Here is an 18,228-nt window from a genome sequence, read left to right on the forward strand (position 1 = left end):
CGTGAAAAGCTGGGACTGCAAGTGTGCACGGCTTGCCTTGATGGGGCAGGCCTGAGAGTTTAGGAGAGTTAGGAGTAGCTTATGATGCTCTGGAGTCATCTTCAGCTAATGACCTACCCAGGGAAGCTGGAAATCAAAGCTTCTGTTAGTACCCCTCAGATAGCAAGCTTTTTTAAATTTGTCTCCTGATTATCTTTGCATATTTGCCCTTCTTCATTTTCTTGGTATAGAGACCCCATCTCCTTTTGTGGATCTACCTTCCCCTGGAGCCATATTTCAAACTGCTCCTGGAAGGATTGTCGAAAACGCAGTACCTCGGGAAGAGAAGGTGCTGAGCATCAGGTTTGTGGTTGGTTAATTAGAGGTTTTATTGAGACAGGATCTCTGCAGCCTCATCTGGCCTCAGACCTACAGTGATCCGCATGCCTCAGCAGGATTATAACTGTGAACCACTGTGAACCACCGTTCTTCGTATTCTCCCTGTGTAGGCTCTCTGTCATTCCCTACTTATCTGACTAGATAACTCCATTCTAAACAGTGCAGATAACAGTTTTCATGTAAGTCTTTTCTGTACCTCTTCCTTTTGTTTATAGCACTTCATCTCATTCCTTTCAAGAAGACTAATTTATCCCTTTTTATCTTCAGAACTTAGCAGGGTTCTTGTATGTGCTGGGCAGTGTAAAACATGTTCCTTGGACAAACAGGTATAGCTTATATTTCTGATGAGAGTTTGCTACCAGACTAGCTACCCGGGGCCAGTTCATGCACGTGGATGGGCAGTACCAGCGGTAGCTCCTTACTGTGCTGTACTCTGTGCACTCTTTAACCATACTAGTGCTACAATCCAGTTGTACAACTGGGTTCCAATATAACTTGGAACTGTGCTGCCAGCAGGGTTACCTATGGTGTAATTTTGAAAGATGTTCAGGTTTTGTCTCAAACAAAAAAACACACAAAAGGTTGTGGTGGTTTGAATGAAATGCTGCACAGTGTCTCAGGCACTCAAGTTTTTGGTTCCTAATTGGTGGCAGTATTTGGGGAGGTTTAGGTGTGCTCTTGTTGGAGAGTGGCACTAATGGGGCTGGGGGCAGGGTTTAAGAGTCTGCTCAGCTTCTTGCTTGTGGTTCAAGACATGACCCTCCGGAAACTGTACGTGCAAATAAACTGTTTTGTAAGTTGCCTTGGTCTCTTGTTTTATCACAGCAATAGAAAATCAATACAAAGGTGGAAGTCATCCAACGTCATCCTCTGACCTCCACATGTATGTGAACCCTCACATGTATGTGTAGATACTTAACACACATGAAGAATAAACTTACCTTTACCTGGAGGGAAAAGCCTTTGCCTCCTGAGTGCTGGGATTCTAGGGATGTACCAGTCATGCCCACGTTTGCTCCACAAGATCTTTTTTGTTTGTTTTTTGAGGCAGGGTTTCTGTATGTGTAGCCTTGGCTGTCCTAGACTCACTTTGTAGACCAGGCTGGCCTCAAGCTCACAGAGATTTACCTGCCTCTGCCTCCCCGAGTGCTGGGATTGCAGGTATGCGGCTCCTTGCCCAGCTGCTCAACAAAAATCTTGAAAGAGCTGTGAACATACCTTCCTGCCTGTGCTGGCTTGTTTTATGTAAACTTGACACAAGCTAGAGTCATTTGGGAGAAAGGAGCCTAGGGTGAGAAGATGTTCCCACCAGATGGGCCTGTGGACAAACCTGTGGTGCATTTTCTTTGCTTCATGATTGATGTGGGAGGGCCCACTCACTGTGGGCCGTGCAGGTGCTAGGCTGATGGTCTTGGGTGCTATAAGAAAGCAAGCTGAACAAGCCACAGGTATCAAGCTCGTAGGCAGCATTCTTTCATGGCCTCTGCAGCAGGGAAAAACTAGTTTTCTCCCTTGAGTTTCTGCCCTGAGTTGCGAACTACACAGGGTTTCTGTGTGTAATAGCCTTGGCTGTAAAATAAAATAAATCCTTTCCAATTTCCTTGTTGTTGCTGTGGTATTTTATCACAGCAATAGAAACCCTAAGACACTGCCCTTCTCATTTTGTCATTCCCCTAAACTGGTTCTTCCTTTCAAGTGAGACTTGCAGCCCATCTCCCAGTCTCTAGTTTGTTTCTAGCTTCTCCATACATTCCATCATTTCAGCCACATTCTTAGCTGAGGTCTTTGTTTTGTTCTGAGGCAGGCTCTCAAAGTGGTCTGGAGCTCAGTATGTATAGACCAGGATAGCCTTGAATTCACTGAGATCATCTGCCTATGCCTCCAAAGTGCTGGGATTAAAAGTCTGTGAGTGTGTATGTATGTATGCATGTGTATACACGAGTGTACACAAAGGTCAAACATGCTGTCTCACTGGAACTAGGAGCTCTCTGATGTGGCTAGGCTGTTTGGCCAGGGGTTTCCTTGCTTGTGCTCTGCTAGCCCGGCAGTCCTAAGTGTGCAGTAGCCTCCAGCTTCTTACATGGGTGCTAGGAATTTAACTCAGAGCTTGATGCTTATGCAAGTACTTTATTGATGAGGCTTTCTCCAGCCCCATCTTCTCAAACATCTGTCATCACTGAGTGCTCTGTGCAGCCTATAGGGCAGGTGATGTAAGGTGAACAGTTACAGCCAGTTGTGGTTGTGCATATAATCCCGGTACTTGGGAGGCTAAAGCACTATAATGATGAGTTTGAGGCCAGCCAAGACTAAAGGAGACCTTCAAAACCAAGAGATCCTGAGTTCTGAAGGGAAAGTAGGGATTTGCCGGAAGGAAAAGAAAATGGATAAGTATTTCTCTTTGGCTGGAACATGTGGCTGCTAAGTTGGCCGAAACTGGACCTGGTGGTACAAGCCTGTAATGCTCACTGCTATGAAGGCCCAGACATTCCCCTTATTGCAGGCTTGGTGCCTGCCTAGTCAACTTAGTGAAACTGTCAAAAGAAAAAAGTTGGTATATACCAACTTTAGTAGTAGGACTTTTATTTGCTTGGCATGTGAGAGGCTGTAGATTCAACCCCTGGCATTTAAGAAGGGTACTGGGGAGGCTGAGGCAGGAAGATCTGAAACTCAAAACTCAAGGTCAGCATGGGACACAGAGGGATACTCTTTCTGGAAAAAAAAAAAAAAAAAAAAAAAAAAAAAAAGCAAGACCAAACAGAAAGCACATAGCTGTAACAGCATTTGAAAATGGATTTCAATTTTGAGGCAAACCTAGGATATTTATTGAAACCCCAGATCCCATATTAAAAGAACAAAACAAAAGGCAAAATTGGAGAGACAAAGTTTATCATAGGGCTGAATTAAAGATCGTAACTTGATTCTGAGAGTTAGTAGACAATAAATTGTTTTGGATTTATATGTGTATCTGTGTGTCTGCTTGAGTTTATTCTGTTTTTTTTGAGACAGAGTTTCTGTGTGTAATAGCCTTGGCTGTCTTGGAACTCTCTTTGTAAACCAGGCTGGCATTGGACTCACAGAGATTCTCCTGTCTCTTCTTCCCAAGTCCTTCCCAAAGGCATGTGCTGTTTGAGTTTAGGAGCACCACATTTGTACAAGAGTCCATAGAGGCCAGAAGAGGGTGCTGGATCCCCTGGAACTGAGTGGCCTGTGAGCCACCCTGCAGGTGCTGGGAACCAAACCTTGCTTCAGAGCAGTCAGCAGTCTTAATCACTGAGCCACGTATCTAGCCTCAACTGTCTTAAGTGGAAGCCACGTATCTAGCCTCAACTGTCTTAAGTGGAAGTAAAAATCAGATTTGTGAGATTAGGAAGAGGGCTCAATGAGTAGGATGGGCTCCTCTGCCAGCATGAAAATCTAAGTTCAAAACCCCAGTGGCTAAGCACGGCTGCTTATGCTTGTAACCCCAGAACTGTTGGTAGAGGTAAGTGGATCCCGAGAGCTCACTGGCCAGCCACACTAGCCAAATGGTAAGCTTCCAGTTAATAAGTGGATTGTCTCAAGGCCCTAAGGAAGTGTGACAAGACACCCAGTGTCCTGCTTTAGCCTCTGCATGCATGGGCACACATGTCCACACACAAAGGCTTCAACTGGAGGGGAGCAGCAGGCTTTCCGGAGACCAGTTAGTTGATAGAGGGTTGTGCTACACAAGGACAGCAGTGGACACAGAGCTGTTGAGTATTTGTGGTGTATGGGCGATTGTGTGTACAAGAACGTGCACCTGGGTTTGTATGGAAGCCAGAGGAGAACATCAGTCTTTACACTGTCATATATCACTCTTTACACTGTTTATTTGAGTCAGGGTCTTACTGAACCTGGAGTTTGCATTTCTGCAGTAGTCCAGAATTTGGCAAACCCCAGAAATCCTCTGGTGTTCACCTTACGCAGTGCTGGGACTGAACTCCAGTCTTTGTGTGTGTACAGCAAGAGCTCTTAGCTGCTGAGTGATCTCTCTACACCCTTCAACATGGGAGTCTAAAAGCAGGAAATAGTTCTGTTTTGGATATGAATTTGAGGTGCAGAGAAAAACGTGTAGGCTTAGATTTTTCAAATACCTATTTTAAGTTCTTAAATGCCTTTACCTTCCTTCCAACGAACTTCCCCCACCACCTGAAGTAGATTAGTAGGGAAAGGGGATGTAGACCTGCTTTATCTACTTCCTTCTGAGAGGGGTTCTTTGAGGATTACCTAACTCAGTCAGAATACCAGCGGTCTAGTCAGACAGCAAAGCAGCAGCCGCTACACAAGTCAGCAGAAGCAGAACGATTCAAGCTGGACTCTGCCCAAATGGCTCAAGTCCAAAAAAAGCGGCAAAACTCCACCAAAGCACCATAAGCAATTCTCTGGAGTGTTTCTCTGGAGTGTGAAGGGTCCAAACCATTGCAAAGCATAACAATGCAAAAACATTGTCTCATCATCTGTGGGCTTCTATTTATCCCTTCTCAGAGTCCACACAAGGAAATTTTCTAGCTCACAAAAGCCATGCCTCTCAGGTGAGGTAATTTTCAGCTGACAAACAAGTGCCTTTTCACAGGGGCTGTTTCCAAGGGGGGAAACATCCTCACATACCACACTTGGGACCAAAACAACAACAGCAAAAAAATGTATTTACATGACACAACAGAGTTTCCAAAGAAACCAGAAACTTCCACTTCAGACATGTTCCTATAATATTCAGTGAACATATAGGCAGGATCTTGAACTCCCGTAAGTATGTGGGGTGGAAGTGACAAGAGCCATCAGAATAAATGTGATAACGGAAGCCTTGAGAATGTGAGCTCATAAGGGAGGATGTGAAGGTCTGAGAAAATCACACTTGTCACAGAATTTTGAGTATGTGACAAAGGGATAAATAGATGGTGGCCCTGGGGGAAAGTGGGTTGATGGTAGCGTGCTGGCCTAGCACACAAAGGGCCCTAGGTTTAATTTGCAGTCAAAACAAAACAAAAATAAAAGCTGGAAAGTGATGATGTTCCAGTGGAAGAATGACTAAAAGGATGGGAAGAAAACAAGACTATTCCAGATCTGCAAAGCAAGAATGCAGGTCAAGGTTGACTTCACTTCGTAGAATATGCTTCAATGCCTTGCAGTCCTGTATGCAATCTTACATGTTTCTCATGCTGGACTGCAAAATCCAGTAGCACAGGCACTCTGTTTGCCTTGTTCACTAGTATATTCTGCATATTACACAGCACACAGTAGATACTCAGTAAAGTGAAGGGACCACAGGGGAGGTGCACTAGACTGTGAGGTGCCTTTTGTAGTGAATGTGTTCTAAACTGCACTTCGTTTCAATCTTTGTGGCCAATGGTGAATAAAGGCGTATGGAACTTGGGACCTTGGAAGTTCTGTAACTAAGACATGGAAGTAACAACAGCCAGCCAAGACAAAAAGAATGTTCCTTTCTTTCCCCTTCCAAGTTCTACGTAAAGGGCTGGGCCCAGCATCCCGGACTTTTGTGACTAGGTAAGCATTAGGAAACTTCACTTTGGTACCCTCCCATCAGTGGCTCAAGGTGGCTTCTCGGTAGACAGAGGCTTCTAAGTATCAAAGCTTCCCCCTGCACAAGCCCAGCACCATGGGGAAGGGAGACACCACCTCGGAAACAGCATCGGCTAATGCCTATCGCTCTGTCATGGAGGAGTATGGTTATGAGGTGGGCAAGGTCATTGGCCATGGCTCCTATGGAACTGTATATGAGGCTTACTACACAAAGCAGAAGATTATGGTGGCTGTCAAGATCATCTCAAAGAAGAAGGCATCTGATGACTATCTTAACAAGTTCCTACCACGTGAGATACAGGTCAGAAAGGGAGCTGAAGGGGAAACTGAGGCTTATTAATAAGCTACTTGAGGTATCTTAGAGGTATAACTATAAAAAGGGAGAGATCCAGAAAACTCCAGACCAGAACTGAATGTCTTAAGTAGGAAAATTCTGTAATCTATAGATACATGTCCTCTTTCCTATCTACAAACATTTCAGCCCACTATCCACCCCACCCCCAAGTTAAAATGCAAAATGGGATTTACGCAGACACCAGCTGATCCTGTTGCAAAGTTGTAAGCAGCAATGGGACAGTAGAGAGAGGCCAGCACAGCCAGAGTTTGCCAGGTTTGATGGCTCCCTCTTTTGGGATCAGGTAATGAAAGTCTTACGGCACAAGTACCTCATCAACTTCTATCAGGCCATTGAGACCACATCCCGAGTATACATCATTTTGGAGCTGGCTCAGGGCGGTGATGTCCTCGAATGGATCCAACGCTATGGGGCCTGCTCTGAGCCCATTGCTGGCAAATGGTTCTCCCAGATGGCCTTAGGCATCGCCTACCTGCACAGCAAGGGCATCGTGCACCGGTGAGGACAGTCACCGGACTGGGCTTTGGGACCTCAAGGGGGTTTTATGCATACTGCCCATGTTCTGCCCTTTTCTCTTGACTTCTCTCAATATCTAGGTCCATTTTTCACCATATTGTAACCACCTGGTCAAGGACACTTGTATTCACTGTGTGAGAGCACTTTATACACCATGGTGAACTAGTGGTCCTCAGGTACCATCTCTCCTTTGGGCTCTGTCCACAACTCCACGGCTTTGCTTCCACTTTACTCCTCATAAACATCTCCCTCCCTCTTATCCTGTCCTCATCTCTAGCCTCTGGCCCCTTTCCTTTCAGCTCCAGGTCTAACACTAAGCCCTCTCCCCAGCCTGACCCCCAGCCTTTCTGCTGCTGGTAGGGACTTAAAGTTGGAGAACCTGTTGCTGGACAAGCGGGAGAATGTGAAGATATCGGACTTTGGCTTCGCCAAGATGGTGTCTTCTAATCAGACTGTGCGTAGTAGCCCTTCTTACCGCCAAATGAACTACCCTTCAAACCTCAGCCAGACCTACTGTGGCAGCTTTGCTTATGCCTGCCCGGAGATCTTGCTAGGCTTGCCCTACAACCCTTTCCTGTCTGACACGTGGAGCATGGGCGTCATCCTCTACACTCTAGTGGTTGCAAAGCTGCCCTTTGATGACACCAATCTCAAGAAGTTGCTGAGAGAGACCCAGAAGGAGGTCACTTTCCCAGCTAACCTCACCATCTCCCAGGAGTGCAAGGTGCTGGCTCCCCCAGGAGGGCTGAGGCTTGAGGAGGGGAGGGGAAGTAAATACCAAATTTAGGCCTTCCACCTGGGGGTCGGGAGGCTTTTCTCATGCTAGAGATATCTTTATCTAGCTTCTAGTCAAAATGGTGGGGAGGACTTAAGAGTGTCAGCCACTGAGCTGCAAACCTTAAATATGCTTGATCATTAGGTTAAAGCATTGATCCCTTTAGGGCAAAAGGGGTTATGCAAGGAGCTCTTCTCTTTTCTTGCAGGGCTCCAGCATAAAACCAGGGCCCCAGCCCCTTTCACCAGAGTACTGTGATGGGCTCTCCCACTTCTTTCTTAGGTCCTGCTGCTCACTGCCTGTGTGGCACAAAGGGGATCGAGCTCAGCCAAGCCCTCTCTCTCCCCTGCCCTAGAACCTGATCTTCCAGATGCTACGCCAAGCTACCAAGCGTGCCACCATCCTGGATGTCCTCAAAGACCCCTGGATGCTCAAGTTCCAGCCTGAGCAACCCTCGCAAGAAATCAAGCTGCTCGAGGCCATGTGCCAGCCTGCCAGCACTGCTAATCGTCACCAATCCCTGGAAATCACAACCTGAAAGTGGCTGAGGCAGGAAGTTAAGGAGAAATGCAGTAGGGTCTGGGGGAAAATCTTTTATATAAAAATAAATCTAATTAGTTTCATCATGTAGAGTCAAAGACATTTTTTTCCTCAAGAGAGTCCTAATGGAGAACCCTCCTGAGGGGTGGATTTCTGCCCAGAGCCTGTAGCCAGGCTAATGAAAGTTAGTGAAATTGACTGGGGGAAGCCTTACTATATCCGTTAAGTTCGAGGCTCTTATTTCACATTTTTGTTCTCTAATGTTCTAGCAGCCTATGGGACAAGGTGTCGGGGAGGGTGCAGGGGGCTTGGTTGTTCTCTTTTGATTCTGGCTCTCCCATTTACACTGCAAAGCAATGGCATGCTTCTTTCTGGTCTGTGTATGTGCCCAACTTGGGTAGACATTTTCCCTAGAAAGAGATAAAACCAAAGGGAACAGGACAAGCCTGGTTTTTGGATGCACAGGCTGCCTGCCGACAATTCCACATAGAGATATGAGGCTTTACTAAGTACCTAGCACCTTTTCCCTCCAGTATAACATTAACCATTACTGGAAGAATGTAAACCATAGCTCCTAGATACTGAAGTAACAGAGTTCCAGCCAAGCCTTGTAGTAAACTGTGAATTCTAAATAAGGAAAGCTTCTTGCCCCTGCATGATTGCATGACTACACTAAAGTGATAAGAAAGACTCATATTGTCTTCTTGAGATCTGATCTCTCTTCTCTCCCCTCCTCCCCTTTCCTTTCTCCTCCTCCCCCTTACCTTTCCTTCAAGTATCCTAAAACCCACTCTGTAGCTCAGACTAGGCTGAAACTCACTATCCTCCTAGCTTAGCCTCCACAATGCTGGGATGGCAGGCATGTGCCATCATTTGGACTATCAACATGTTTATAAGATATATAATAAATAATTTCCCCCTCTTCTTTCTTTCTTCAGACACACACACACACACACACACACACACACACACACACACACACACAAAGACATGGTACACCCTGCTGTACAACCCTAGTTGGTCTGAACTCACAGAGATCTGCCTGCCTCTGCCTCCTTGGGTGCTGTGATTAAAATCATGTGCCACCACAGCTGATATTGATGGCAATTTCTTAACCTTAGCACTAGGCAACTCTGTGACAAATCAAATTGAAAGGTAAAACTGCCCAGAACAGGATATGGCCATTTTCTTTTTTTTTTCCTTTTTGTTCTCCCCACCCCCTACCCCCACTCCCACCCCAGCACACACAGTTTCTTTGTGTAGCCCTGGCTGTCCTGGAACTTGGCCTGCCTCTGCCTCTCAAGTGCTGGGATTAAAGGAATGTGCCACCACTGCCCAGCGCCATTTGTTTTTTCAACCCCACTTCATTACTCATTATTTTCACTTCTTAAAACAGGGCTCTTAGAATTAAGAGGAAGAATGGCCAAGTATAGACAAGACATATAGACACTAGGGATCCACCCATCCAGTTTTACTGGGGACAAAAACAGTCTTCTGCTACCAAAAAGAGGGGAGCCCAGAGGCAGCTCCTGTAGCAAGTTCAGTCTTCAAAGCTCAACTAAATGGGGAGAACAATGGGTCCTTCTCAGTCACACTGCCACCTCAGCAGAAAGTCCCAATGCTATCCTATCCTCCTTCAGCTCTCAGTGTTTGGCAAGTAAGGACAGCAGTAGAAAGACAACCCAACCCCCTCAGGACACCCAGCCTGCCAAATGCTTTAGTGACTCTTTGTCTTCATCCTTTCTGGAAGCTCTGAGGATGAGAATACCCCCCCCCCCAAAAGAATGTAGAATTAAAGCCTTCAGACTTCTGCTGGCACCTGCTCTGACACCTACAGCCTGCTGAATTGTCTCTTTCCAGTGAAAAGCCTAAAGTTGTACTCCTCTGGCTTGGTGACGCTCATTCCACAGCACCCCAGGTGCCAGAAGGAAAACAAACAAAACAGGCCTTTCACTTGCTGAGTGGAGCCCAGGCTGGATTCCGGGTTTCAACCCCTACTCCCCTCCAGTCAGATGCTGTTATATAGCCAGCAACCTGTACAACTGTAGCAGTAGCTTCTGGATCCTTTGCGATGAGCCAGATAACACAGATAGTAACAATAAGACCTTCCTCATACCTCTCACCCTCTCAAGTCTTTAACAAAGAGCCCTGGATATCTGGCCCTGCATGCAGCTGTGTATAAGGTACAGTAGGCAATCGACTGGGGTTTCTTCCTCCTTGTTGCCTACACTTAACAGCTCCAGCTCCTCTAGATCTGGCAGCAATTCATCCTGGATACAGGATGACAAGATTGGTCAAGACAAAGAAAAAAACCACCCAGTCCCCAAAGAGCCCACTTTTGAAGTTCTCTTTCAAATTAGTTTCCTTCCAAGCAGGCCCATGGTTTTTTCCAATATTCTCTGGTACCTCACCCCAGTCACCTCCAAAACCCATATGGTGAGAAATGGCATCTGAGACCTGCTGGGCCAGCTCCTGTTGTTCTGTGATGTTAGCTATCAGTTCCTCCGCCTTGTCAATGTCACTGAGAACAAGACACACAGCCAAGGAAGGAATCAGCACCCTTCCTTCTGTCTCCCCTCCCCCAAGCACCTAGCCACCACCATCGGCTTTCTCAGCTTGCCCAGATGAAGCGTTTCCATTATATGGCCTCACACTGGACTTTACACTTCCTTCCCTAAAGAAGCCTTAAAAATGAATGAATTTGGCTGGAGAGATGGCTCAGCCATTAAAGGCTAGGCTCACAATCAAAAATATAAGAGTTTGGTCTCCAGCCACACACACACATATACACACACACAAAGAATTTTTCTAGAATGCCCTGACCAGCAAAAGGATCTTTCATGAAGAAAGCAAGATTTCTAATCATCAAAAGCATGACTTATACAAGCTTTAGAAATTCAAAGAAGGCCTGTGATAGTGGTACACGCCTTTAATCCCAGCACTCGGGAGGCAGAGGCAGGTGTATCTCTATGAGTTCTAGGCCAGCCTGGTCTACAAAGGGAGTCCAGGACAGCCAAGGCTACACAGAGAAACCCTGTCTTGAAAAAAAAAAAAGGCTAGAGAGACAGCTCAGTGGTTAGGAACACTTGCTTTTTCCAGAAGACACAAGTTCAGTTCCCAGCACCCACATCAGGCAGCTCATATTGTTAACTCCAACTCCAGGGGATCCAATAACCCTCCTCTGATTTCTGGAGATACCCACACACTCATGGCATAAATACGTAGATATACACATAAATAAAAAGAAATCTAAAAACAAACATAAAATCTCAGAAGACAGTGACTCTGGCAGATCTCCGTTTGAGGCCAGCCTGGTCCATGTAGGAAGTTCTAGAACAAATGGGGCTACACAGTCTATCTCAGAAAATGAAACAAAACACACTCAAAACAACAACAAAGCCAACAAGAAAAGAGTCTTGCAGCAGACCCGGTGGTTCCCAGCACTCACAGCAGACAACCCACAACCACCTCAACTCTAGTTCCGGGCATCCAATACCCTCTTCTGGCCTCTGCAGGCACCTGCACTCATGTGCACATACCTCCCCAGCCCACAGTGAATATGTATATAATCTTAAAAGTAAGTTCAAAGTGGGGCTGGAGAAATGGCTCAAGTGGTTAAGGGCACTGACTGTTCTTCCTGAGGACCTGGGTTCAAATCCCAGCACCCACATGGCAGCTCACAACTGTAACTCAAAGATCTGACAATCTCACATAAACACACATAGACATATGGGCAGGCAAAACACCAGTGCACATAAAATAAAGGTAAATAACATTTTAAAGTGTTGATACACGTCACCCTCTCCAGTGCCTTGGGGAGCAAGACCCATGGTACAGTGGACTTCTGCATTGGGGGTGACATTCTCAATGGCCTCTGGCTGAACCTCCAGGGTGAATAACATCCCATCGGTTTGTACAGCTGCTGTTCCAACTTTCTTTCTCTGCAAAGCCTGCAGAGCGGCTAATCCAGCCCACACCCTAAATGTCAGAGGCAGAAGCACCTGCTTGCCCCACGACCCCTCCCCAGCAGCCCTTTCCCTTACAAGTATGCTTTTTCTTGGGTCTCATGCTTTTTTGGCTGTTTTGTAGCTCTTGTTGAACCTTCTGCTCCAGAAATTCCTATTTCCTCCTCCTTCTTGTTTGTTTTTCGAGACAGGGTTTCTCTGTATAGCCTTGGCTGCCCCGGACTAGCTCTGTAAACCAGAATTGCCTGGAACTCACAGAGATCCACCTGTCTCTGCCTCCCTGAGCACTAGGATTACAGGCGTGTGCCACCACACCCGTCTGACGAAATTCCTATTTCTTAATAAATATCTCTTCTGTCTCCTTCAGTTCCTGTATTCCTTCTTCAGGAGTTAGATTTTTTTTTTTTCTCTCAAAAGTCCAATGGAGCAGGGCAGTGGTGGCACATGCCTTTAATCCCAGTGCTCAGAAGGCAGAGGCAGGTTTCTCTCTCTGAGTTTGAGGTCAAACTGGTCTACAGAGAGAGTTCCAGAATGGCCAGGACTGCAGAGAAAACCCGTCTCAAAAAAGCACACAAAAGAGTCCAAGGAAACAAACTCATATTGTGTGGAAGAAAAGTGTTAGGCCCACCATGAGCCTAAATTTTCAGAAAGGATGAAGAGAACTCAGGAGACCAGATCTCATGGATGCAAAATCGCAAGAGGTTTATTTTAACCATTGCACAATGGGGTCACCCCTGCCGGTCAGCAAAGAGTGGCCCCGGGAGACAAAGGCCTTGGGTTTTTAAAAGACAAGGCACGGAAATTTTGAGGTTGCAGTCTTGGCAATTCAGGATTGGATGAGGAAGCTATAAAGTAAGATTATTGGTTAGTCTTAGGTGCTCAAGCTTGGCCAGTCCTGCCAAGTGTGGATGCAGCTGCAATTGAAGGTGGGGTGGTTAGCTCATCCTTGAAGATTTGGCTGGAGGTCAGGGGCTACTCAGAAGAAGGATTGAGGCCGTCTGGGTTGGTTGCTAAGAAACACTATCTTGAAGACAAGGGTCTGGTCGTTCTTTTTGCTGAATGAAGGTCATTGCTTGCTTGCTCATTTTTTTTATATCTGTTCGAACAGATAGGGTCACATTCCTCCATTCTCTGGAAAGGTACTAAGAGGCTTTAGCTTAACTTGGACCTAAAACTCAAAACTATAGGCTTTAGAAGACATACAGGTTACAAAGTTAGTCTGACCCTTTCAAAAGTATTAGTCACCAATCACTGAGTACACAGTATATGCTAGGTATTTCTGTCACTGCTCCTCTCTAAATGATTGTCTACAATGAATGTATTGGTGTCACTCGACAGATGTAAGAATAAGCACAAAGATGTAAATGTTTCTGTCTGAAGTCATAACTAGTAGGCTCAGTAGATTAAGAGTAGTCAAACATTGTGCTGGGCATGGAGGCACATACCTATAACCCAGCACTTGGAAGGCTGCTGCAGGAGGATAGTTGCAAGTCTGAGGCCAGCCTGAATGTGAGTTGAGGTCAGCCAAAACTATATATAGTAAGACTCTTTAGAAAACAAAACCAAACATACAAAAGCAAGCAAACTCAAAAGGCCATGTTCTTTTTCTCTTCTATGCTTCATTTCAAGTCACAGTTGATGACCATTGTCCCACTTGCTCTTTTAGGAGATGTCAAAGGTCCTGCTCTACATGATCAAACTAAAGGAAGTTTAAGGGACTGGGGTGCAGGGGAAACAATGTGACTTCAATTTCTTCCTCTATCTTTTATATTTGAATGATAACCTTTGCAAATAAAAGCCTGGTGGTAGCCAGGTGTGGTGGCACATGCCTGTAATCCCAGCACTCTGGGAGGCAGAGGCAGAGAGGCAGGCAGAAAGGCAGAGGAGAGGCAGAGAGGCAGAGGCAGGCAGATCTCTTTGAGTTCCAGGCCAGCCTGATCTACCAAGAGAGTCCTGGACAGCCAAAGCTACACAGAGAAACCCTGTCTCGAAAACAGAACAAAAAAACCTGGTGGCTTCTGCCTGCTTAAAACCCTTCTATATTCTCTTAATTGGTGACAGGCAAAAATCCAAAAATGCTTCTGGAATATGCAAGATCCTTCATGATCTGTTTACCGCTCCATCAATTCTTCTACATCCTGTCCTTTATTTATTTTGCTGTCTTAAAAAGCTTTATTTTTGCTTGGTCCAAGACTTGAGAGGGGCTTCAGGGCGGTTACAAAGCTGCCTAGTGGCGTGAGAGGTTTACTCAGGGAGGTCCCTAGGGCTGGCTGGTGCAGAGCAGAGGAGGAGCCCCTTGGAAGGTGAGGCTGCCTCCTAGTCGTGCTTCAGAGTGAGGCGCTCAAAGAGATACTCGCCCGGAGAAGGCTGTGGCCCAGCCAGCCTGCGAATGTTGGTCAGGTGGTCCCCCATCTTCTTGATGAGCTTCACCTCCTCATTCAGGAAGTGATTTTCCAAGAAGTCACAGAGATGAGGGTCTGTGCGGGCAGAACCCAAGGAATGAAGATCCAGGAGGGCCTGGTTCAAGTTCTTCTCCAGGGCCAAGGCAGCTTCCATGGCCTCCTGGGTTTTCCCCCACTCATCTTGAGATGGCTTCTGCACATCCTGGAAGAGTGCGCGGCCCCCGCGATCGTTCTGCAACTTGAGCCGCTCGGCGCCCTCGCACTTCTCCTCAGCCAGTTCTCGGAAGAAGTGGCTCACGCCCTCCAGGGCCACGTCATCCCGATCAAAATAGTAGCCCAGAGAGAGGTAGGTGTAGGACGCCCGCAAGTGCAAGTTGACCAGGCGGTTCACGGCAGCTTCCACCTCGGTGGAGTAATTCTGACGAACCTGGGAGGTCATGGCTGATCGCGGTACGGAGCTGAGCGCGAGACGGCGCTGGCTGATCCTGGGGGCCGAGGGCGGCGAGGAGATGGTCCCGGAGGCTGCGGCTGCAGAGACAGGGGGAGGGCAGCTGGAAGCTCAGGGGAGTCCCCGGGTCTGCTCCGTCCAATCACTGTTGAAGCAAGACGCAGATCCACGGGACCTCCAAGGCCCATCCTGTCCTTTTTATATACCCCACATCCCACAAACGGCCAGAAGAGTGAAATTACTGTTCTCCTGCTTGTTTGCTTTGTTTTTCCTGCTTGTTTCTTGAAGGCTCCTTCCCAGAGTTACCTCAATGCTACACCTGGCAAACAGCCTTTTGAACATGGTGTCCAGCGCCTATTTCTATGCTGTCTTGGTTTTTTAGGATCATCTCCATCACTTAGTTGCCATACTATACTGGCAATGACTTTTCTAGACAACCCATATCACCAGATATGAGCTTAAACAAGATCATCCTGCTTCTTCATTTTAGACCTCTTTTATTCATACCAAGTAAGCTACAATATTTTAGAAAAGACTGGAAACCAATCCCCGTAAGCCGTGCCCAGGAGCTAACAGTGACCACGTCTTCCATTCACATCCCCACTCATTCCAGTTCAAGGCAGGAAGCTGGAGAAAGTTGGCCGCCTGGCACCAGAGAGTTGCTGGGCTTGGTGGAGGACTGGGCTTCCAGCCCCGTGCCATGGTGTTCCCATTCCCTTCTGGCCAGCATGTCCCAGTAGCCCAGTGTCTGTAATTTCATCCTTCCAAAAGAGCCCATTCTTGACAGCTTCACTTCTCCCACCTCCGCCCCTGTGATTGCCCAACTTCATCATAAGTCTGAGACAGGCCTTGGCCAATCCCTCCAGGGCATAGCCGTGACATCATCAACAGGCACAGTTCAAACCAGGGTGGCACAGAACCAGGCTGTTGGGTTGGCTCACTCCTCTTAAAGTGGCTGCATTACTCCCTACTTCCAAAATGGCTGGCCCCAACTTAACTCCCAAATGGTATTAGCTTTTATTCCCTAGAAGAAAACGTACAGCCTCAGAGCTCCCCATTATGTGAAGAAGCAGTTGGAAGAGGACTCGGGATGGGTCCCAACGTGAGTGTACGACCTGATACCTGATGCAATCTAATCTCCTACACTCTGGCCAGGGTACTTTAGGGCAGGCAACCCCAGTTTACACGTTAGAAAAGTGAAAACAACACACACTGTGGGTAAAACTTTGACTGTCACACATGGGCACTTGAATAAATTACAAATGCACCTGACAAGGCTTTCTTGACTTCTCAGTTTTATACCTCAGAAGAGGCTTATTCACAGGGTCAGACCTCAGGGTCCAACTTGGGTCTTTGCAAATTTCTCTAATCCTTGAGTTAACACTTGAAGATTCATTCCGTTCTTGGTGTGAATGCAGGTAACGCCTGGAAGAGAAAAGCAGTCACATTTTACCAAGCTTTCAAGACTTACTAGTACTCTCATCTGCCAAACACTATCCATCCCACACTTGTTTCCCGACATCCTTCTAAGAACCCTTTCTCCTCAACCCCCCGCCCCCAGGGGTGACTCAGTACCAAGTCTGCCAATATCGATGATGTTCCGCTTCTCATCATCAAAGAAGACCATCTGAGAGAAAGGGAATCCAGTCATGTGGTGCAACCTGTGAAAGAAAGGGCAGGGGCAAGCCAGCTGCCACGCTGACCTCCTCTTTGGGACTCCTCCTGCCCCCACGCTTAGCTGTCTGCCTACCTCTCAAAGTGTGTGACTTTGCTGCCTGGATAGATTTCCCGATAAGCAAAGTACTTGACAAGGTCAAAGAGCTCCAGCTCCCTTCTATCTCGCCTGTCCTAATAAACGAATAATAATAATAATAAAAAAAAATGAATAAGAAAGAAAGCTACATGAGTGCCAGAGTTGTGAGCAAAGTTAGGTACAAGGAGTTAAGGGGACAAATTGGCTCACTGTTATTCAATACTAGAAATTCTGACATCCCTGGCACTGAGCCAATGTTTAATAATTTAAAAGTACAGAAAGCTAGAAAGCAAATGATAAAAAAGCAACAAAGGGCTGAGAGATGGCTCAGAGGTTAAGAGCACTGTGTGCTCTTCCAGAGGTCCTGCGTTCAATTCCTGGCAACCACATGGTGCCTCACAACTATCTATACTGGAATCTAATGCCCTCTTCTGGCCTGCACGTGACATGCAGATAAAGCACTCATATATGTAAATAAAGTAAATAAATCTTTAAAAAAAGAAGAGAAAAACAACGAAAGCCGGGCAGTGGCACGCCTTTAATCCCAGCACTTGAGGCAGAGGCGGGAAGATTCTGTGAGTTTGAGGCCAGCCTGATCTACAGAGCAAGTTCCAGGACACCCAGGACCGCACAGAGAAACCCTGTCAGGAAAACAATAACAACAACAAAGGAGAAGGAGGAGAAGAAGGAGGAAGAAAGAACGAATAGGAAGATTAGGAAGAAAGGAGGAGGAAAAGAGAGAGAGAAGCCATGAAAATATTTGTACACTTGCACCTGACTTTTGGTACATGCAATTTCCTTATGTTAGTGACGAGTCGCAGGACAGTCTGTCACTTTTCTTACCGTGAAGCAGCGGCAACTGGCACTCCAAGGCTCTGCAATCTTTCCAAGACCTGGGGTACCTCCGGGTACAGTAGGATGTTCTTGCCCCGCCTATCTCGTATAGTTCCATCCCTGGAGAGGGTGACATAACGCTCAGCTCCCGCGAGGTCCTCCCTGGCTACACACCTCCCTATTGGCTCACCTGTTCTTGTGGAATGGGGGGTCTACGTGTGTATCAACCCAGAAAGGCCAGAGCGTGTAATCTGCGAGAGGAAGGAGGGAGAAGGGTCAACCTGGCGCCCAGACACTTAACTACCGCGGGGAGCGGAAGAGGGAAGCGCCTTACTAAATTCTCCCAGCCGTTCCTCACCCAGATCAAGGACCACTAGCTTTGGCAACCGCGTCATGGTCCACCCGCAAACCCAAACTTGGCGCTGAGCGAACCCCAACTCTATGGTGGCCAAGCAGGCGGCGGGCGGGCCACAGAGAACCGGCAGCAGAGACTAGAGCGTCGCCTCCGCAGCCCGCGGAAGGGCGCCTTCGGAGGCTCTGCGGGAAGACTTACCGCTGCGGGCGACCGCACCTTTCTCCAGGCACTGCCGCGGGCTTTCCCTTCCTGCAGCCCCCAACTCAGCACTCTCCGCTACAGAAACCGCGGAAGCTTTCTGGCCGCACCTCTACCTTGGAATTGAGACCTCATCTTATCAGTTTATTA

The 18,228-nt window shown here is 47.1% G+C and overlaps 4 protein-coding genes across 4 annotated transcripts; 1 reads left to right on the top strand and 3 right to left on the bottom strand.

Moving 5' to 3' along the window:
• The first annotated feature begins 5,570 nt into the window (after window positions 1-5,570).
• On the top strand, window positions 5,571-8,207 carry Tssk4 (testis specific serine kinase 4). Its single transcript, XM_055616256.1, has 4 exons — window positions 5,571-6,238; window positions 6,576-6,790; window positions 7,139-7,532; window positions 7,939-8,207. Exons 1-4 carry the CDS (start codon window positions 6,014-6,016, stop codon window positions 8,119-8,121), a joined length of 1,017 nt encoding a protein of 338 aa, XP_055472231.1. The 5' UTR covers window positions 5,571-6,013; the 3' UTR covers window positions 8,122-8,207.
• Window positions 8,208-10,250: 2,043 nt separating this feature from the next.
• Window positions 10,251-12,191, bottom strand: Chmp4a (charged multivesicular body protein 4A). The gene is given in 5 exon segments (XM_055617493.1): window positions 10,251-10,321; window positions 10,324-10,393; window positions 10,530-10,644; window positions 11,916-12,084; window positions 12,167-12,191. Coding segments are annotated over 5 exon segments (450 nt in total).
• Window positions 12,192-14,232: 2,041 nt separating this feature from the next.
• LOC129683552 (ferritin light chain-like) lies at window positions 14,233-15,126 on the bottom strand. Its single transcript, XM_055616263.1, has one exon. It carries the CDS (start codon window positions 14,927-14,929, stop codon window positions 14,405-14,407), a length of 525 nt encoding a protein of 174 aa, XP_055472238.1. The 5' UTR covers window positions 14,930-15,126; the 3' UTR covers window positions 14,233-14,404.
• Window positions 15,127-16,162: 1,036 nt separating this feature from the next.
• Window positions 16,163-17,993, bottom strand: Mdp1 (magnesium dependent phosphatase 1). The gene is given in 7 exon segments (XM_055616274.1): window positions 16,163-16,363; window positions 16,514-16,599; window positions 16,689-16,767; window positions 16,770-16,786; window positions 17,535-17,645; window positions 17,716-17,776; window positions 17,884-17,993. Coding segments are annotated over 7 exon segments (483 nt in total). The 5' UTR covers window positions 17,921-17,993; the 3' UTR covers window positions 16,163-16,271.
• Window positions 17,994-18,228: the final 235 nt, after the last annotated feature.

The sequence above is a fragment of the Psammomys obesus genome, unplaced genomic scaffold, assembly GCF_907164565.1.
Source record: "Psammomys obesus unplaced genomic scaffold, mPsaObe1.curated_primary_1811, whole genome shotgun sequence".
In the NCBI taxonomy this organism is placed as follows: domain Eukaryota; kingdom Metazoa; phylum Chordata; class Mammalia; order Rodentia; family Muridae; genus Psammomys; species Psammomys obesus.